The 21,175-nt window shown below is 41.7% G+C and overlaps 3 protein-coding genes across 16 annotated transcripts; 1 reads left to right on the forward strand and 2 right to left on the reverse strand.

The window, feature by feature from the left end:
• Positions 1-1,425: 1,425 nt before the first annotated feature.
• Positions 1,426-3,730, reverse strand: LOC311249575 (elastase-1-like). Of its 2 annotated transcripts, XM_084340728.1 has the most exons (8): positions 3,564-3,730; positions 3,388-3,482; positions 3,135-3,241; positions 2,783-2,911; positions 2,544-2,680; positions 2,298-2,443; positions 1,577-1,726; positions 1,426-1,487 (listed from the first exon to the last, which is right to left on the reverse strand). In XM_084340728.1, the coding sequence occupies exons 1-8, from the start codon at positions 3,595-3,597 to the stop codon at positions 1,479-1,481; spliced, it is 807 nt and encodes a 268-aa protein (XP_084196854.1). In that variant the 5' UTR covers positions 3,598-3,730; the 3' UTR covers positions 1,426-1,478. The 2 variants fall into 2 exon arrangements, with proteins under 2 accessions (XP_084196854.1, XP_084196853.1); XM_084340727.1 differs by having other exon boundaries at positions 3,388-3,730.
• Positions 3,731-9,627: 5,897 nt separating this feature from the next.
• Positions 9,628-13,480, reverse strand: LOC311249574 (elastase-1-like). Of its 13 annotated transcripts, none has more exons than XM_084340722.1 (9): positions 13,180-13,480; positions 12,142-12,310; positions 11,624-11,980; positions 11,359-11,465; positions 11,015-11,143; positions 10,776-10,912; positions 10,525-10,670; positions 9,779-9,928; positions 9,628-9,689 (listed from the first exon to the last, which is right to left on the reverse strand). In XM_084340722.1, exons 3-9 carry the CDS (start codon positions 11,831-11,833, stop codon positions 9,681-9,683), a joined length of 888 nt encoding a protein of 295 aa, XP_084196848.1. In that variant the 5' UTR covers positions 11,834-11,980; positions 12,142-12,310; positions 13,180-13,480; the 3' UTR covers positions 9,628-9,680. The 13 variants fall into 13 exon arrangements, with proteins under 13 accessions (XP_084196848.1, XP_084196843.1, XP_084196847.1 ...); XM_084340717.1 differs by lacking the exon at positions 12,142-12,310 and having other exon boundaries at positions 11,624-11,718; positions 11,922-11,980; positions 13,155-13,480; XM_084340721.1 differs by having other exon boundaries at positions 13,155-13,480.
• Positions 13,481-13,620: 140 nt separating this feature from the next.
• LOC311249573 (Golgi reassembly-stacking protein 1-like) lies at positions 13,621-19,611 on the forward strand. The gene is made up of 9 exons (XM_084340713.1): positions 13,621-13,834; positions 14,283-14,363; positions 15,658-15,861; positions 16,118-16,204; positions 16,327-16,457; positions 16,829-16,967; positions 17,052-17,169; positions 17,269-17,391; positions 18,608-19,611. The coding sequence occupies exons 1-9, from the start codon at positions 13,769-13,771 to the stop codon at positions 18,871-18,873; spliced, it is 1,215 nt and encodes a 404-aa protein (XP_084196839.1). The 5' UTR covers positions 13,621-13,768; the 3' UTR covers positions 18,874-19,611.
• The last annotated feature ends 1,564 nt before the right edge of the window (positions 19,612-21,175 follow it).

Genomic DNA, 21,175 nt, shown 5'->3' on the forward strand with positions numbered 1-21,175 from the left:
CTCCTGAAACGCCTCATCAGTAGTACCACCTTTAATTCCATGACTTTGTGTCATCATACTACTTCAGCATATTACATATTTGCATAATTCATGCCTTGCATCTTGTTTGGCACATGAAAATTAATTCTACTCAGCTGCTCTGGTTATGTTGTTAGTGGTGCTGGCTCAGGCGTGTGTGCGCTGACCAATCAGAAGAGACTGAATGTTCAGGAGCCGGGCCTAAAACAGCTGAAACAGAGCTGTCTCAAACAAAGGGAGAATATAGTGCTGCAGCAGTGGACAAAGTGAGAAAACTGTGTTTTTGAGTATTGAAGATGCAATATGTAAGAATTTAAGTTTAATAAAATCCAAAATCAGCTAAATTATCACCAGAATGCTATGAAATAGGGGTTTTAACATGATGTCAAAGACGTCTATTTATAGTGTTGCAGCGATATCTATAGAAGTTAGCATGCTAACCAGCTAGCCCCAGCCTGTTCTTCCAGGCCAGACCGCATATTGCATGCCTAACTGAGGTAAGAGGTGGCCAGTTCTTACATATTGCACTTTTTAAAGCATGTAAACCTATTTTAGTATTAATATGTCTCCTTTAAAGGGAACTTTGTGCTGCATAATAAACTTTATTGAAGCGTAAGTTCAGGCAGATGATAAGCAAATATGCCCACACAGTTGCATTCTTTGATTTGCATGTTTTATGTCTCGGCTTCTTAACTGAAAACATTTTCAATGGTTTCATATTTTAACCCAATACAATCATTATATTTAAATGCAGTAGATGTTCCCGCGCACATGCAGTGGTATTCTTTTTGTTTTTTGTCTAAACCACAGGAATCCATCTGTGGTTTCTGGTCTCCATGGTTAAGAGAAAAACACTTGATGTGATGTCATGCTGTCGTCTCCTGACTACCACCACAAACATATGCCCAGAATTCCCAGATGGGCCAGCAGTGACTACATATAGCTCACATTTGGCCACCATTAAGAAAATGTGGTTCTTGTTAAGTCTTTAGGTACAGTAGATGTGATTCTGACATTAAAGGGGGTTTACCTCCGTGCCACAATGCCACTTAAGCCTTTATAGTGTAATAGAAGTCCCGTCCCTTTGGTCTTTGGTTTGAAACATCCTGAGGAATTTTCCATCCACTGGGGTCACAGCCTCAGAGGTCAGAGGATCAGGATTGTCACCATGCCTACTTTTGACCCTTTTAACCTTTTCTTTTTTAATTTTCAGACTAACTGTAGGCAACACTACAAAATGCATCCAATGTGCAAAACATTTCTGAGACTGTGAGAAAGTACAAGTGTGTCAAGCAGCACATGAAAGCCTGAGAGGAGGCAGAGTGGTGTTTACTCTAAACATGAACCACTATCGCCACCCTCTGGCTCAATGTAGAAATACAACAATGCATGTAACACACCAATGACTGAGATGCATATTCATTTTATTTGACTGGTTCCATTTGACAGATTGGACGAGTTTACAAAACCTGAAATAAAATGTACAAAGAAATAAAAGTCAGGCAATTTAAATATGCAGATATGGTGACATTCTCAGAAACACATTGTGAAGACTTACTGAAAAGATCCAGTCTTCGAAGGAAGAGACTCTGGTGAAGACGGTGGGTTTGGTCACTTGGTTGCACATGCCTTGTGGACCGTAACTGACGACACCATGGACTCTCCAGGCTCCGTTGGTGTAACAGTTCAGGGGACCTCCAGAGTCGCCCTGGGACAGAAGTAGTAGTTAGCTAGTTAGCTCATAGGCTGCTCACATTTGGTTTCACCATCCATCCTGAGTGATCCGATCACAAGTGGACATCCGTAACCCCTTTACACCTGGCATTAAAATCGCGTCGATATGCGTCTCAAGTGACCCCTTGTGATCGTATCTGACTTTCCCGCTCTATATGCAAATATTCATCAATATCACTGTAACATTTGCTGAATTAGGACCACATACTTAAGAATGTGTTGTAGACACATTCTTAACTTTATAAGAAGTTATAACTAGTTTATAAAGTTTCTTCTGACACAACAAGTCTCAAACGAAGCGGGTTTTTTTTAAGGGAGTCGGGGGACTTTCTCCCGAAGAAGTACCCTTAATTAATTGCTGTTTCTGTATTTCTGACGTTTGCCATCAATAAATTGTTGTTTTCTAACTTTTAAAAATGTTTTTAAAACTAAATATCATACATATTGCACAATTAACATAAAACAAATATTAAATCGTTGAGGCAAACTGGTTTCAGGACATAACTCCCCTGCATTGGGCAGATGCACATGTGTGTTCGCTGTACCTGGCAGCCTGAAATGACTCCATCCCCTCCAGCACACACCATATTCTGCTTGGCAAGGCTGCCCCACCAGTTAGGCTGGGAGCAGACTGAATGTGCCACCACAGGGATGGCAGCCTCCTGCAGGATGTCAGGGACGGTCCCATAGTCTGTGAAAAGAGTGAGTAAAGAGGTAGAGCAGGATTTTGTCATTAGACATAGATAAATGATGTGCATTGGACATATATGTGAGCATGAGTGTCATCTTACAGTCCATAAGTCCCCAGCCGGTGATGTAACAGGTGAAGCCATCAGGCATTGTCTCGCCAGGATAGGGAAGTTCAGCCATAGCCACGTAGCCGTTGTCGTACACAGGCTGAGACAGTCTCATGATGGCAATGTCATTTCTGAAAATAAATACATGGTTGATCAAATAGTTTTTTTTAATAGCTTGCCTTCTTAAAATGTGACTCAATGAAGAGAAGGGGTCTGACTTGCTGTCACTTTACCCGTTGCCAAGATCACCAGTCCAGCCGGGATGGACGGTGATCCTGTCCACACCGATGAACTGCTCACTGCCATCATACTGGTACAGGTTATACTCACCAACCACCACACGATAGGTACTAGCATCCATGCTGGAAGGAACATAAGAAACAAAAACACATGATGATTACCTTCAAATTTAATTCAGCATACAAAAATTAGGCGCAGAGCAAGCTCCACAAGATTTGTCCCTGACTATTTGGTGGATTCAGTTTGACATTAACAGAGACATCTAGATAAAATGACCATGTTACATGTTCAAAGGTACAAATATTTAGTATATTGATGACTGTAAGGACCAATGAGAGACTCAACCTGAGGATGCAGTGGGCTGCAGTCATAACATTGAGGCTATCAATGATAGTGCCTCCACAGAGGTGGTAGTAGCTACCATCATTGTATGCATCCTGCTGGAGAGAAATCTGAGAGAAAGCAGAGAAATTATTTCACATAATGAGAACAAGCAGTTCACTTTTGAAGCTATTTGCTCAATAATACGTAAGAAAATAACACAACAACAGCACCACAATTGTGGAGAATCACTGAAAAAAAAAAGAATATATTATACCTGCCACTTCCACTTGTTAGGTGGAGCATTGTTGCCTCCTATGACCCTCTCATTGTGCACATTGTGGTTGAAGGGTTGCTCAGCACAAATCAGCCCTGTAGTGCACAGAAGAACATGAACGTGAAAGAGAGTACAGTGGTGGTGTACAGTGTTTGTATATTTCTGCAAAAACTTACCAATGAAGGACAGGAAAGCCACAAGCCCAATCATGATGGAGCAGTGATGAGCAGTGGCAGTTCAACTATTTATATCAGTGTGAGACTGGAAGACCTCCAGAAAGTGTTGGGGAACAAGTTACCTGCCAACGTCAGCAATCCATGTGAATAAAATCCAGAACGTGCACCTTGCCATGTTGTACTGAGGCGTGGAAAAACACAGTGGAAACAGTGGGAGATTGTTAGATATTTTTTGTTACAGGTATTCAGAAACCATATAAATCTCTCAAGTCAACATAGATAAGCCTATTTATATAGTCAGTGTTACATAGTTATTATAATGTGTTTGTTTTTTTAGTCATACTTAAAAAACAAGAGTTCATATTTCTTATCATGGTGAGAAGCGAGCAGGTGCATTAAGATGTAGGCAACATAAGCCAGACCACCTGTAAAAAGCTTGACTGGAACACACACTTTCCAGCAGATAACTGATGCAACTGATCAGCAATCCGTGAAATGTTCAACAGCCTGTTGACAGAGTTGGACTCACCTAAAAAAAAGGACTTAAAAAATAGACAGATTCTTATTTCAATCGGGGGATTCAGATATATATTCAGATGTAAAGGTATATGCACATAAAAACAACCATTTAAGTTTGAATATCTCGATTTATTAAGTTAATGTCTTAAAATATAAACTTAAAATGTAACGTTTTCTATGATTATTAAAGATGCTTTAAAGGAATAGTTCACTTTAAAACAAAATTCAGTCATTATCGACTGACCCACATGCTGATGAGAAGTCTGACGTAGTTTCATATTCCTCAAAGTGCAGCTGGAGACCCTCTGGCAGGAATAATCCATATAACGAGCGTAAGTGACGCCCAAGAAGAAAAGGTCCATAAAACTACACAAAAACATTGTAATATTCCTCCATACTGCTCGTCCGCTGCAATCCAAGTGTCCTGAAGTGGCGACATCCATAGTTTACCTGAAACAACACCATTTAGTAAATTTTTCTAGCCTAAACAGTCACTATGCTATATCTGCCTGGAGGCACGCTCCGCGTTCATGCAAGTCTCCCTCACAGCGTTTGCACTATGGAAACCGAGCCGGACAAGATGAACGAGACTCGCGATAGATACACACCGGTTTTTACTTCCTGCTTTGAGCGACCGAGCGACACACAAACACAAGAGGGATCTGCCTGCACTAGTGATTTGAAACTTTGACACTCACAACCAACCAACCAACCAACTCTCCCACCCCAAAATGATGGCCTCTGGCCTGCACGTCATAGTTCCTCTTCTGTCTCACCCCCGCACCAAGCAGCTGACCTCTGGCAAACTCGTGAGCAGACTCCAAGTGGTCCTGGAGCCTTCTGGCATAGTCGGGACCCGGAGGGTCTACAAGGGCGTCTGGGGGTTTGCCCACTATCATCTTTGCTGGGGTCCAGATCTCCCTTCCTAGCATGAGAAGGGCAGGGGAGCAGGAAGTGGAGTCCTGGATAGCAGACCGGTATGCCATCAGCACAAGGGGGACGTGAGTATCCCAGTCCTTTTGGTGTTTAGCCGTCAATATGGCCAGCTGTTGTGCCAGTGTGCAGTTAAATCTCTCAACCAGTCCATCATTCTGAGGGTAGAGGGGTGTGGTGCGGATCTTGTGGGAGCCCAGCTTCTCACACATGGCTGCAAACACACGGGACACAAAATTCCTGCCCTCCTACAATCATTATATTCCCGTCCAGAGCACAATCTCCCTCAGGGCCCCATGGTACCACCACTTGCCACCACTCTCTCACCTTCTGGTGTCACCTGGGCCAGCACAGCACCTGAGCCAACACTGCTGGCATCTTTGTCGAGAATGAAGGGCAGGGAGGGGTCAGGTAGGGAAAGAATTGGGGCCTCCACCAAGGCTCGCTGACGTGAAGCGAATGATGTATGGCAATCCTCTGTCCACAAAAAAACTTGCCCTTTTTGCAGCACGTGAAATAGGGGTGCAGCTATGCAGGACAACCCCCTAACAAACCTTCTGTAGTAGGAGGCCAGGCCCAGGAAGTTCTTCAGGTCCTGCACAGAGCAGGGTGTGGGCCAGTCCTTCACAGCTTGTCCCTTATCCTCCACGGTCCTGGACCTTGTTTATCAGTCTCTTAAATGTGCCGGGCATTGCAGAGGCCAAAAGGGAGGGCCTTGAACTGCCACAAGCCCCCACTGGTGATGAAGGTAGTTTTAGGTCTGGCCTCAGGAGCGAGGCGGACCTGCCAGTACCCGTTGCGCAGGTCCAGAGAGGAGAACCAAGAGGACCCTGACACTGTATCGAGGGCCTCATCAATGCATGGAAGGGGGTATGGGTCCTTTTTTGTAACCTTGTTGATGGGTCTGAAATCCACACAACACCGCCAATCATCCTTCAGCTTTTTGGGAACCATGTCAACTGGCAAGGCCCAGGAGCTGGTGGAGGGTTCAATGAGCCAAGCCCGTTGCATCTCACAGAGGGCTTTGTCTGCCGCTGCCTGCTTGGCCAGGGGGAGGCGCCGAGGTCTCATCCTGAAGGGCTGTGCATCTCCAGTGTCGATGTCACGTCGTATGAGATCTGTCCAGCCCACATCATCCTCTGACAGTGAGAAACAGTCCTTAAACTCCAGCAAGAGTTGCCACAGCAGACCTTGTTCACTAGAAGTCAGTCTATCAACCTCTTTCACCGCCAAGACTCTTTCTCCGCTGTCAGGTAGTGAGGCAGGGACTGGTTGTGGGTGTAAACCAGTGGCAGGCGGGATGGGAACCAGCAGGGGCCGTAGGTTGGGGGAGGTGCAGCAGTTGCCAGCTGTTGCCTCAGCTGCTAGAACTGTAATGGTGTGGGTGGCAGAGCAGCCAGGATGGGGTGGCCTTCTAGACATCTGGATAACATGTCCATCTCACAATCTGGATAACATGTCCATCTCACAAAAGTGAGCATTCCTCTCCATGTGTTAATGACACAGTCCAATGCCCCAAGAACACCACTAGCGCAGGGCAGTATGTACCCCCAATAGTCACTGGAGCATACCAGCAGTCTCCTACCCAGGTGCGGCCCAGGACCACTAAGCATTTAATCTTACCGTCCAAGTCACCTGATGGTTGTAACACCCCCACTTGGCCAGTCGCGCTACATCCTCCTCGGGAGAAGGTTGGGTTGTCCCTATTACACAGTCCCCTTCTCGTTTCCCTGGTTCTCATGGTTGCATGGGCAATGCCGGACCAGATGGTCGGCTGACCACATCCTCAGCAGACCCTTGATGATGCCTGGGCTGCCGCTCCTCCCTCAGAGTGGCAGCTCGCACTAGCTGTCATTTCTCTCACCCAGTCTCTGTGCTCGGCCACCCTCCAACCTTACATTATGTATTAAATATCCATTTTTATCACAAGCTATGTTAAATTTTCATGAATGAAATCAACGCCGTCAAGGACGGCTAGTCAAACACAGTCAGCTCGATGTCTTCGTGGAAATCAAGTCCAGTACCGGCTTGATTTTTCTGCCATCTTTATTTATTAGCTTCCCTAGCCCTGGAGCGCCTGCTGTCAAGCTGCCTCAGCTGTTGGCGCTAGCTAGCTTGAAGCTGGAATATAGCCACCAGGAATGACTTCTAACTTTATTCTACCTCAGTGACATTCAGTCAGTGTTAGTGTTAAGGAACTGTAGGAGGCAATGGGGCTGCTGCAGAGCTCGTTTTTGTCGGATGGGGGAACTAATAGTGGATATCATGTCCACGGGGTACATTGTGGCGTGGTGCAAGGTTAAATGCCGGTTCCTTTTCAATCTCGGTTACCTACTTCTAGCTCACTGACTTGCTAACCATGCTAGTCCTGACCATATAATGTCGTTGCATTTATCTCGGAGGAAGCTGGTTAGTAATTGTCAGGTTATTCTGTAAGTTTAGTAACTCGTAAGACCGTGGTCAGCATTAATGGTGTCCGCCCATGATGAGGTGGCACTTGGCACACACCCAGGCCGTTAGCCATGCTAGAGGCTGAGTTTGTTTAGCACTCACTGCAGAAACTGATACTAGCAAGGATGAATTATTAAGTAACATATCAGCTTATTCACCATGTGAGGAACATTAAGTGTCATGTATCTGACAATGAGGATCCCCAAATCCTGGCCAATGCAATATGATTAGTTGACACAAGATGGCGACTAACACAGCTGTCTCTATGTTTGTATGCTGACATTTCAGGTTCAGCTGGACTCACCTGCCCTGAAGGCTGGTCTGGAGCCATTCTTTTTCTTTTGCCCTTTGTGTTGTACATATTTCTGCTTGAATGGTCGCAAAGAGCAAACAAAGCTGCTTTATTTTTTATATATTCACACTTTAACCTGCTGTTCAAAAACAGTTTCTTTCATCTTAGCCATTTTGACAGCCTGTCTCTCCAAATAATAATAATTTTTTTTAAAAATCTAAATGCTTGACTCTGTTGTTTGTCATATCCTAATTTGCAACTATTATATTTTTTTCCTTTCCATCAGTGTTTTATTGGCTCTCATGCAAGTAAAAGATCTTGAAAGTTCAGAATCTGCAGTAACAGAAGCTCTTCTCTCCCACAGAAAACACTGCTCCTGAAACGCCTCGTCAGTAGTGCCACCTTTAATTCCGTGACTTTGTGTCATCATACCACTTCACCATATTTCATAATTCCATAATTTACGCTCAGCATCTTGTTTGGCACATGAGAATGAATTCCTTTCAGCTGCTCTGATGTTGTTGCTAGCCATGCTGGCTCAGGCCTGTGTGAGCTGACCAATCAGAAGAGACTGAGTGTTCAGGAGGGGGGCCTAAAACAGCTGAAACAGAGCTGTTTCAAACAAAGGCAGAATATAGTGCTGCAAGAGTGGACCAAATGAGAAAACTGATGTGTTTTTGAGTATTAAAGATGCAATATGTAAGAATTTTACTAAATCAGCTAAAATTATTAACCGAATGCTATGAAATAGGGATTTTAACATCATGTCAAAGACGTCTATATATAGTGTTGCAGTGATTTCTACTGAAGTTAGCATGCTAGCCTTGGCCTGTTCTTCCTGGCCAGACCACATACTGCAGTGGCTAACTGAGCTAACTAGCTAAGGGCAGCTACAGCCAGCAGCTGGTTACTCTGGTGATACACTGTCACCTATTTATTTATTTATTTGGGAGTATGAATTCAAGGGGTGGCCAGTTCTTATATATTGCACCTTTTAAAGCATGTAAACCTATTTTAGTATTAATATGTCTCCTTTAAAGGGAACTTTGTGCTGCATAATAAACTTTAGTGAAGCTTAAGTTCAGGCAGATGATAAGCAAATATACCCACACAGTTGATTTCTTTGATTTGCATGTTTTATGTCTCGGCTTCTTAACTAGAAACATTTTCAATGGTTTCATATTTTAACCCAATACAATCATTATATTTAAATGCAGTAGATGTTCCCGCGCACATGCAGTGGTATTCTTTTTGTTTTTTGTCTAAACCACAGGATCCATCTGTGGTTTCTGGTCTCCATGGTTAAGAGAAAAACACTTGATGTGATGTCATGCTGTCGTCTCCTAACTACCACCACAAACATATGCCCAGAATTCCCAGATGGGCCAGCAGTGACTACATATAGCTCACATTTGGCCACCATTAAGAAAATGTGATTCTTGTTAAGTCTTTAGGTACAGTCGATGTGATTCTGACATTAGAGGGGGTTTACCTCCGTGCCACAATGCCACTTAAGCCTTTATAGTGTAATAGAAGTCCCGTCCCTTTGGTCTTTGGTTTGAAACATCCTGAGGAATTTTCCATCCACTGGGGTCACAGCCTCAGAGGTCAGAGCATCATGATTGTCACCAAAGGTTTTGACCCTTTTAACCTTTGTTTTTTTTTTCATTTTCAGACTAACTGTATGCAACACCACAAAATGCATCCAATGTGCAAAACATTTCTGAGACTTTAAGAAAGTACAAGAGTGTCAAGCAGCACATGAAAGCCTGAAAGGAGTCAGAGTGGTGTTTACTCTAAACATGAACCACTATCGCCACCCTCTGGCTCAATGTAGAAATACAACAATGCATGTAACACACCAATGAGTGAGATGCATATTCATTTTATTTGACTGGTTCCATTTGACAGATTGGATGAGTTTACCAAACCTGAAATAAAATGTACAAAGAAATAAAAGTCAGGCAATTTAAATATGCAGATATGGTGACATTCTCGGAAACACATCGTGAAGCCTTACTGAAAAGATCCAGTCTTCGAAGGAAGAGACTCTGGTGAAGACGGTGGGTTTGGTCACTTGGTTGCACATGCCTTGTGGAGCGTAACTGGCGACACCATGGACTCTCCAGGCTCCATTGGTGTAACAGTTCAGGGGACCTCCAGAGTCGCCCTGGGACAGAAGTAGTAGTTAGCTAGTTAGCTCATAGGCTGCTCACATTTGGTTTCACCATCTGTCCTGAGTGATCCGATCACAAGTGGACAGCTGTAACCCCTTTACACTTGGCATTAAATGCGTCTCGACATGCGTCTCAAGTGACCCCTTGTGATCGTATCTGACTTTCCCGCTCTATATGCAAATATTAATCTACATCACTGTAACAAACGCATACAACATTGTTTACACAAACAAAGAAATATCTTCATGTGTAATGTTTGCTGAATTATTAAGTTTGCCCACATAGTTAAGAAGGTGTTGTAGACAGCTTTTCTCAAAGTTTATAAAGTTTCTAATGACGCAACAAGTCTCAAATGAAGCGTTTTTTTGAGGGAAAAGTACCCTTAATTAATTGCTGTTTCTGTATTTGTAAAATTTGACATGTTTGCCATCAATAAATTGTTGTTTTCTAACTTTTTGAAATGTTTTTAAAACTAAATATCATACATATTGCACCGTTAAAATGAAATAAATATTAAACCATTGAGGAAAACTGGTTCCAGGACATAATTCCCCTGTGTTAGGCAGATGCACATGTGTGTTCGCTGTACCTGGCAGCCTGCAATGACTCCATCCCCTCCAGCACACACCATATTCTGCTTGGCAAGGCTGCCCCACCAGTTAGGCTGGGAGCAGACTGAATGTGCCACCACAGGGATGGCGGCCTCCTGCAGGATGTCAGGGACGGTCCCATAGTCTGTGAAAAGAGTGAGTAAAGAGGTAGTGCAGGATTTTGTAATTCGACATACAGTAGATAAATGATGTGCATTGGACATATATGTGAGCATGAGGGTCATCTTACAGTCCATAAGTCCCCAGCCGGTGATGTAACAGGTGAAGCCATCAGGCATTGTCTCGCCAGGATAGGGAAGTTCGGCGATAGCCAAGTAGCCGTTGTCGTACACAGACTGAGACAGTCTCAAGATGGCAATGTCATTTCTGATAATAAAAACATGGTTAATAAAATAGTTTTTTTTAATAGCTTGCCTTCTTAAAATGTGGCTCAATGAAGAGAAGGGGTCTGACTTGCTGTCACTTTACCCGTTGCCAAGATCACCAGTCCAGCCGGGATGGACGATGATCCTGTCCACACCGATGAACTGCTCACTGCCGTCATACTGGTACAGGTTATATTCACCAGCCACCACACGATAGGTACTAGCATCCATGCTGGAAAGAACGTAAGAAACAAAAACACACGATGATTACCTACAAATTTAATTCAGCATACAAAAATTAAGCGCAGAGCAAGCTACACAAGATTTGTCCCTGACTATTTGTGTTTGACATTAACAGAGACATCTAGATAAAATGGCCATGTTACATGTTCACAAGTACAAATATTTAGTAAATTGATGACTATAAGGACCAATGAGAGACTCAACCTGAGGATGCAGTGGGCTGCAGTCATAACGCTGACACCATTAATGAGAGTGCCTCCACAGAGGTGGTAGTAGCTACCATCATTGTATGCATCCCGCTGGAGAGAAATCTGAGAGAATGCAGAGAAATTATTTCACATAATGAGAACAAGCAGTTCACTTTTGAAGCTCAATTATTATAATTATTATATTATTTGCTCAATAATGAGTAAGGAAATAACACAACAACAGCACCACAATTGTGAAAAAAAAAAAGTATATATTATACCTGCCACTTCCACTTGTTAGGTGGAGCATTGTTGCCTCCTATGACCCTCTCATTGTGCACATTGTGGTTGAAGGGTTGCTCAGCACAAATCAGCCCTGTAGTGCACAAAAGAACATGAACGTGAAAGAGAGTACAGTGGTGGTGTAAAGTGTTTGTATATTTCTGCAAAAACTTACCAACGAAGGACAGGAAAGCCACAAGCCCAATCATGATGGAGCAGTGATGAGCAGTGGCAGTTCAACTATTTATATCAGTGTGAGACTGGAAGACCTCCAGAAAGTATTGGGGAACAAGTTACCTGCCAACATCAGCTATCCATGTGAATAAAATCCAGAATTTGCACCTTGCCATGTTGTACTGAGGTGTGGAAAAACACAGTGGAAACAGTGGGAGATTGTTAGATATTTTTTTTTACAGGTATTCAGAAACCATATAAATCTCTCAAGTCAACATAGATAAGCCTATTTGTTTTTTTAGTCATTTTGAAAACTTAAAAAACAAGAGTTCATTTTTCTAACCATGGTGAGAAGCGAGCAGGTGCATTAAGATGTAGGCAACATAAGCCAGACCACCTGTAAAAAGCTTGACTGGAACACACACTTTCCAGCAGATAACTGATGCAACTGATCAGCAATCCGTGAAATGTTCAACAGCCCGTTGACAGAGTTGGACTCACCTAAAAAAGGACTTAAAAAATAGACAGTTTCTTATTTCAGTCAGGGGATTCAGATATATATTCAGATGTAAAGGTATATGCACATAAAAACGACCATTTAAGTTTGAATATCTGGATTTATTAAGTTAATGTCTAAAAATATAAACTTTTAAAATGTAATGTTTTCTATGCTTATTTTTAAAGATGCTTTAAGAACAACGTCATTATTACAAATATTATAATTATTATTATGTTATGTGGGAATATAGTGAGTGATTTATGTGTTTTAGTCCCCCACCACTTTAGTCTCGGTCCAGATGAGCAGGCAGCCAGTATCCCTAGAAATACCGTAGCTCTTTTCAAACCTCTTAACCAAATGAATACATTTTACTCATGTTTATAAACACTAACATCTATAACAGGGCTGTATTTCTTCACTTTTTTATTAACTTCTCCACATAATTTTCCATTGTATTGAGGCCTATTGATTCATTCATTTTTACATTTATTTATTCATGTACATTTTTCTGTATTATTGCCCTTTGTATTTTTCCAATTTATTTTCCCCAGTTTACTTTTTCCTGTATTTTATTTTTACATTTCTTTTTACATAGTTTCTCAAGCCTCCTGTAAAATGTTCACTTCCTTTTGTGTTAGACTAAGGTTTCTAACCTTGTTACGCAATTAAATATGGGAGATCATTTGCTTTTAAAATGTGTTAGAACAGTAGCCTTATAGTAAACAATTTAAGCTACCTAATGCAAGTTTGTTAACCTTTGAACACAGGGCTAATCGTAGGCTTACACCAAAGCAAAGCTATTCCTACATGTGTCTTTGTAGGCTATATATCTACATGTAGGCCTATATATAACTTACCCAATCATATTACAAGAGTCCCTACCTGCTGGATACTGATTATATATTCATTGCAACCTTGTGTTAGCTTTAAAATGGGAGCTAACTAGCTAAACTCAAGGCGATGCTAAACCAAGAAAATGCTAAAACAAAAGCTAGATAAAACAGTAGCTGTTGTCATTAATACACGGATTGTCATTAAAAAACAAACGTTTTGTTTTCCTCAGAGAGGCTCCATGTAAGGCTAGAAACAGTCCGTGTATTTCTACGTACGACATTATGTATTAAATATCCAAATTTATCACAGGCTATGTCAACTTTCCATGAATGAAATCAACGCTTTTACACTAGCGTTGTCTGTTGCTGGGCAACCGCGTAGAACACCCCCGTCAAGGACGGCTAATCGAACACAGTCGGCTCGATGTGTTCGTGGAACTCAAGCCCAGCGCCGGCTCGATTTTTCTGCCATCTTTATTTATTAGCTTCCCTAGCCCCGGAGCGCCTGCTGTCAAGCTGCCTCAGCTGTTGGCGCTAGCTAGCTTGAAGCTGGAATATAGCCACCAGGAATGACTTCTAACTTTATTCTACCTCAGTGACATTCAGTCAGCGTTGGTGTTACGGAACCGTAGGAGGCAATGGGGCTGCCGCAGAGCTCGTTTTTGTCGGACGGGGGAACTAACAGTGGATATCATGTCCACGGGGTACGTTGTGGCGTGGTGCAAGGTTAAATGCCGGTTCCTTTTCAATCTCGGTTACCCACTTCTAGCTCGCTGACTTGCTAACTGTGCTAGTCCTGACCATGTAATGGCGTTGCGTTTATCTCTGAGGACGCTGGTTAGTAATTGTCGGGTTATTGTGTAAGTTTATTAACTCGTAAGACCGTGGTCCGCGATAATGGTGTCCGCCCATGATGAGGTGGCACTTGGCACACACCCAGGCTGTTAGCCATGCTAGCACTCACTGCTGAAACTGATACTAGCAAGGATGAATTATTAAGTAACATATCAGCTTATTCACCATGTGAGGAACACTAACTGTGTCATGTATCTGACGATGAGGATCCTCAAATCCTGGCCAATGCAATATGATTAGTTGACACAAGATGGCGACTAACGCAGCTGTCTCTATGTTTGTATGTTGACATTTCAGGTTCAGCTGGACTCACCTGCCCTGAAGGCTGGTCTGGAGCCATTCTTTGACTTCATTCTCTCTATAGGACACACCAGACTTGTGAGTAGACTCATGAGGCTTAAGTCACCAAATGAAAACATTGTGTAGTACTGAATGGTTAGCATTACATCTCCGTGTGTTTCTTTACAACAGCCAAAACAATCAGAATGTAGAGCTTTTCACGTCATGGATCCTTTTATAAGTTATGTTTTTTTTGTTTGTTTGTTTTTTAAGTTTGGCCCTAGGAGCTCAATGCAATCTTTTTATCCCTTTATGCATTTTCTAAGTTTCATCAATGGTTTATTTTTCTCTGGATTGGGTTGAAATTTGTAACAAAAATCCAAGAAGCCCGCAGAGTGATTTGCAACATGTATTCATATTAATGACAGTAAACTAAAATTCACATCTCCTTAAGTTTTTACTTTCCTTGCAACAACATTTTGAGACCGTGTAGTGTTAATGCAGTTCCATCACATCTAGAAATGTTATAGCTTCAGAGCTGAAAATCCCACTTTTGAACATATTTTGGGGATTACTTTAATTTCCTTGAAACTTTTTTATGTGAAAGTGTTTATATATAAAAAATCAAAAAAAATCAAAGATGTTATGTTACTTGTATTTAACATTACACTCAGCGGTTTTATTTCATATTTCATCGTACATATTTGTGCTGTGATGACTTCAAGCTTTTCTATCTGCCTGATACTTAAAGAGCCTGTTTTTCAATGAGTTCGTGCACACTAGATGATGTCATCTTGTTCCCTGAGTCTGGACTTAGCTTAATACACATATATTAATTTTGAAGTTTGCATTGAAATCAAAGAAAGGCTTCACTCAGATAGCTGAGCAACTCAGAACTGTAGATCATAATGTAAACCTGTTCAGCTGGTATGATCCTCCTGAAACATGCCAGTAAGTAGCTTTGGATCCCGGGGTGTTTAACATATTTGCACTTGCGTGTTCACTTATGTAAATCTTCCGACCCATCCTTTGTTTGTCAACTGTATTAACTCTTGTTTGAAGTTGCACATTACATAATGTTTTATCGGACAGCAAAGACTAACTTAATTGTTTTGGCCTGGTCCTTATCTCATTTTGTTATGACTATTTGAGTGTAGGCTACATTGTGGTGACATTTTTCGTTGTGATGCTTCTGTGCCTAGTTTTACTGCAAACCCTGCTTGACAGCCAATTTTTCTTTCCCCACATAAAAATGAAACATGAGGCCTGAATTATAGCCTCAGGAAAAAAGAGTGGCCTTCCATCCGGCTATAATCTCATTTCATGTTGTTTAACATGACAGCTGGTTTGCCATCTCTCAGATGGAACCATCCATATTTTTCTGTTTCTCCAGAATAAGGAAAGCGACTTGCTGAAAGACCTCCTCAAAGCCAATGTGGAGAAAGCGGTCAAACTTGAGGTGTACAACTCTAAAACCCAGCGGGTGAGGGAACTGGAGGTGACACCCAGCAACATGTGGGGTGGTCAGGGTCTGCTGGGCGCTAGCGTCCGCTTCTGCAGCTTTGAAGGAGCCAATGAGAATGTTTGGCACGTGTTGGTAAGTCGAGTGTAGCCTCAATAGGGGCTATTCTTCAACTTTCTTTGTTTAAGTCTCTTGCTGGCCTGATATAAAACAGTTTATTAGTGGCTTTGAGGTAGTGGCCAGCACAGTTTCTTTCAGCAATTTAAAAAAAGCAGAGGTGTAGAAAAACAAATGTAGGTCTAAATTCCCATTCAAGACTACATTGTTAATTCTAACTTTAATTCAGAGAGCAGTTTCAAATAAAAAAGTCTTGATAACCATGTTTTTTCAGGATGTGGAAGCCAGTTCTCCTGCAGCCTTAGCCGGCCTCATTGCTCACGATGACTTCATCGTGGGAGCTGACCAGGTGTTACAAGATGTAAGCTTTGTTTTATTTTCTTGCTTTTCTTTATGTAAATTGATTTTTTTAGAGACTAGCATCCATAAAACCAAATCTAGTGCAAAATCTTAAATTCCTCTTCCTCCTTTTAACATTTGCAGTCCGAGGATTTCTTCTCTTTGATTGAAGCCAACGAGGGGAAACCTCTGAAGCTGCTGGTGTACAACACACAGACTGATCAATGCAGAGAGGTCGTGGTGACTCCAAATGGAGCCTGGGGAGGAGAGGGAAGGTACTGTATGTCTTTAAATTATTTGTTTTTAGAGAGCTGCAATCTTTTATTATGAAGTCCCCTGACAAAATTAACATTAAAGGGGCATAATGTAGTCTTGGAGGAGAAATTCAAACTCAGAATTAAAAAAAAAAATTACAATGTTAATGAGGTAATAATACAAACAGAAATATTTATTTTGTCCAGAACTGAATAAACAAGCTGTTCTCAGCCACATATAAACAAAGTAAAACAGTGTGAAATCCTTTAAGGTCAGTTTGTTTATTCAGTCATGAAAACAAAGAGAGTTTGTTTATTTAGTTTGTTTAATCAGAAGGCATCCTCTCTTCTGATTAAAATGTATTCATGTATTTGCTTGTCTTAAACTTTAGCTTAGGCTGTGGCATCGGCTATGGCTACTTGCACAGAATCCCAACTCGTGCAGCTCCGGCCAACACCCAGAACAGAAACAGTCTTCAATCCACGGTGATTGGCAGCAGTGAAGAGCTGGCTGCGAGTGACCACACTGAGGTAGACCTTATCACATCTGTACTTTTATTAAATGTTCTGCGGTCAAGACTTTTGTTGAGTGTGTTTCTCTCTCTCTGCTCTCAGGTGCCTTCAGTAGCTGCATGTAGCCCCTCGAACGTCAGTAAAGTAGATCTGAATCAAATTGAAGGAGCCGTGCAGGACTTATGTGTAACCTCACCCACACAGCCTGCTGTAGACTTAGGTAACATATCTAATTTTAAGAGAATTTGTTTTGAGTGTCTGACATTCTCTTTGTTTTCACTCAGATTAAAATGGACATTTGTCCTTTTGTGAATTCCAGATATTTCCAACATACCCGAAGCAATGACGCCAGACTTGTCAGACATGGTTTCCACCAATGACATCGGCCAGAGCTCCATGTTTGCCAATTATGGAGATGACTCCGGTGATCAGTGCAGCTTGGGTAAGTACCTCTACAACCTCTACAAGTGATTGAATTGTGCAGCTGAATGGAGCAATTACATGCTTTCAATGCTATCCTGCTTAAAAAGGAAAAACAGGTTCATCCAGTTATTGTTTGTAGGCCTCAGATGTTTTTTACTAGTGCAGCGCTTGTTCAAAACATGCTGTTCGACAAAGACTATGTGGCAATGTCAGGGGTTTACAGATCCAGTGGATTGCTAACAGACTCAAACTAAAACATGTTTGATATGTACAATTTAAAATCTGGATGATTACATCAATACTTTCCGAGCCGGACCACTACGACCAATGAGAGAGGCATCCTGGAGCAGCTGATGGTGCTGCCAAGCAATGGTAAACATTCTAGCCCTTAAGGCTAATGCTAGCTAGCATACTACTGTTGACAGAAGCTTAAAATCTCACCTGCAGTTCTCACTGAAGAATAGAAATCCCATGTTGACCGCATTTCAACACACATCCAGACTTGTTTAACTTCACTGAGGGATTTCTACAGCAATTTGCTTCACCAAGCTGATCTCAATTTTGTTTACGTCTGCTTCCCCAAGAGAAAATCTATTGATATTGAGCGTGTGGTGTGTCCAAATTGCACATAATTCAACACTGCACTTTCTTGGGTCCTCAGCAATACACCTGCCAAACGTGAAGTAGGTCGGATGAACAGTTCTCGAGATATGCGAGTAACAAACAAACAGACAGAGATTCCTTGCTATATATTTAGATTAATGCCACATAAGTAAATCATTCTTGAATGATAGATACAGTATGTGACTATATGTGCAACGTAGATTATAAAGCAATAGCAGAGCCTTTCTAAAATCAGCTTCGCTATACAGCTAAATGTGCAACCGTCTGAGTTTAAAGGTGCAGTGTGTAAGAATTTCTGTTATAACATTAAAAAATTAACACATTTTAACGTAAATTTTTAACAGAATGTGAAGAATTAACAGTTTTGATGTCTACTGAAGTTAGCATGCTAGCTAGCTAACAGCAGCCACAGTCATGGTGTATAAAGAGAGTAAAGTTAGCAGGAATAGCGGTTACTCTGGTGATATACTAACCCTATTTGTTCAACAAGTAGCTGATTATTACATAGTGCACCTTTACGTTTACACTGAGAGAAGATGGAGCAGCAAACCTTAGTATCCTGAGGTGGAACTCTCCTTAAGCTACACTTATTTATCGATTTATCTTTACAGATACCTCATCTCTTGACCAAAGACCTCCATCTCCAGGGAGGGAAGAAGACTCAGACACCCTGGAGACCGAGCAGGGGCGCGTTATCGACTTGATCGCTACCGCTTCCCCGAGCATAGAGACACCGGACGACCTCATAGGCCTTGAAGTCACCGCGGAGAACCTGAGTGACCCTGACATCCCAGAGGCACAAGAAACTAGTTCCGAGCCCTCAATCCCGTCCAATATCACGGAGGAGACGTCGGAGACTGCTGCGCCTGACAGTTAGGAAGACTGCTGTACCAGAGTATAAGTAACCTGTTTCACTCATAACTGAGCTGCATTAGAGGAGGTTACAGAAAGCTTCTCTTATGATTGAAAGATGCATCACTGGAATTTTATTTATATGCAGGTGCCATCGCTGCATGCTGAACTGCACATTTAAGAAAGATAGTATGTCGACTGGAAAGCAGGTCGGACGGTTTATATACAATCTGAATGTATTCTTATGGTTTCGGCATACTTAATGTCTCAACGCCAAGCAGGATGAAGCCTTAGTTGAGTCGTAGTTGCTGTTAAAATCATCCTAATTTGCACTAAAAGCCAAAGGTGAATCATATTCTGTTTCGTTGCTCTTAACCATTGTCGCCTGCTAAATAGTATGAAACACTGTTAGAAGTTTGAGCTGTTCACACAGATCCATCATGTGGTTTTATGTTTTGTATTTTAGAAATTAAGGTTTTTATTTTCCCATGGGATGAGTTTGATTTCACATGTAAAGAAAAAAACATCTGATTTAATCTCAGGCATTTACCATTTAAGCCTCTTTGCCTTATGTCTCATTTTGAATATATTATGTGTCGGTTTGACTTCTGATTGGTGTAAATGAGCGAGCCACGTTCGACGCAGCTCTCTGATTGTTTTCTGTTTCCTCTCTTTGTAAAGATTTTAATTCAGTTATGTTTCAGATTTTTATGGATGGACAAAAATATTCAGATATTTATAAAAAGAAGATGCTCAAGTTAAACCTGCAGCAGTCTCTCTTTTCTTTTCCTTTAATATGTTATTTTTTATTGATTTTCCATTAACCAGGAAAGTGCATACACACACACAAAAGCAAGAAAAACACACATGAAAAGGTCTGGACTGCCCTTTCTCCACAAAATCAATTAATTCCTGTGACGCAATTAGTGATTCATTCTCTTATCTTGTCGCTGACATGTAAACATCGTCTATCAGTTAACCGTTTCATCCATCCATCCTGTCTTGGTGGTTTCAGCCTTGTACCAGCTCTTTGTAATCGCCTTTTTGCAGGCTGCCAATGGGATTTAAACACAGTATTTCCTGTAAAAATACTATGAAAAAAAACTGATGATTTAGGTATATCCTAGCCCAGAACAATTTCGGAACAAAGCCAAAGTAGGTGTGAATTGTCAACATTAATTATCTCACATTTTCTCCAACATCAATGTCCTAAAGACGAGGAAGACGAAAGAAGAGTTCTTGCTCTTAATTTGGGGTGTAATATATTTAGGGTGCTTTACGTCTTCAAGTACAGGACATGAAGACGTTGCCATTCATCTTCTGAAATGTTCACACCTAGTTATTTCTGTTTTACAATGTTGTATTCCCTCTTCTCTCCAGCAGGCGTTGATATAACGAAGAGATTATTCTATATTTCTTTGAATTGCAAGCACCAGTTACGGTTCTAATTATTCCAGTCTCTGTTATACAGTATTTGGTGTAACTCGTGTGTCGAACATGTGTGGAAGCGTAACTTCATGCTTCGAGACAGCAGGTGTCAGCAAACGCCTCATTATGGATCCCGACCAGAGTCGGTCAGTTTTTTTTTGCCATTGCAGCATCAAAATTACTGTCAAAGTAGGTCTGCTGGATTATATTTTCAATAATGAATGGGGACGTGAAGTGTTTCTGCAAATAACACATCTCCTATTCAGTAGAATTATGGGACTTGTTTGTTTGATGTTGCAGAGCAGGAGCAGCTTTTAGACTCAGTGACACGATGCATCATTTGTACCATTCATCTCATAAAATGCTGCATATATTCATTTTTAGCTCTCTGTATTTATTTAGTACCTGCTGGGTTGGCCAAGGGAAGCCCTCTTCAAAATGAAATCAGAATCAAGTGGAGGGGATTAAAATATTACGAGTGGGAAAATGTGGTTCTCGAGCTGATGATGGAAAGAGTTTTCATTTATTTTTGCTCTGTGAACCCGTCTGATACCCGAGCTACAAGGCCAGTATTCATCATATCGTATGTCAAAATGTGTTCTCAACATCTCTGATTATCACAAAACCCAAATATTGATGAGACCCAAAATATGCACACAAAAAAAATCCAAGAAGGGGAGCTACAGTAGCAGAGCGGGAATATGCCTCAATTATTTACCAGGGTCCTCCTCAGCTGAAGGGAAGGGGGGGGATGGGCATCCAGGGAGTGAAAACACTGTGTGGGGGAAGAAAGACGAGAGAGGGAGATGGATTTGTCTAATCGCTGGAGAGTGAGTGGAGCTCTTAAGAAAGCCTTCTCCTGGCACACCTGCCTGTGTGTGTGTTGAAAGAGGGATTAT

Source organism: Pagrus pagrus, assembly GCF_965226575.1.
Source record: "Pagrus pagrus genome assembly, chromosome: 20".
NCBI lineage: Eukaryota > Metazoa > Chordata > Actinopteri > Spariformes > Sparidae > Pagrus > Pagrus pagrus.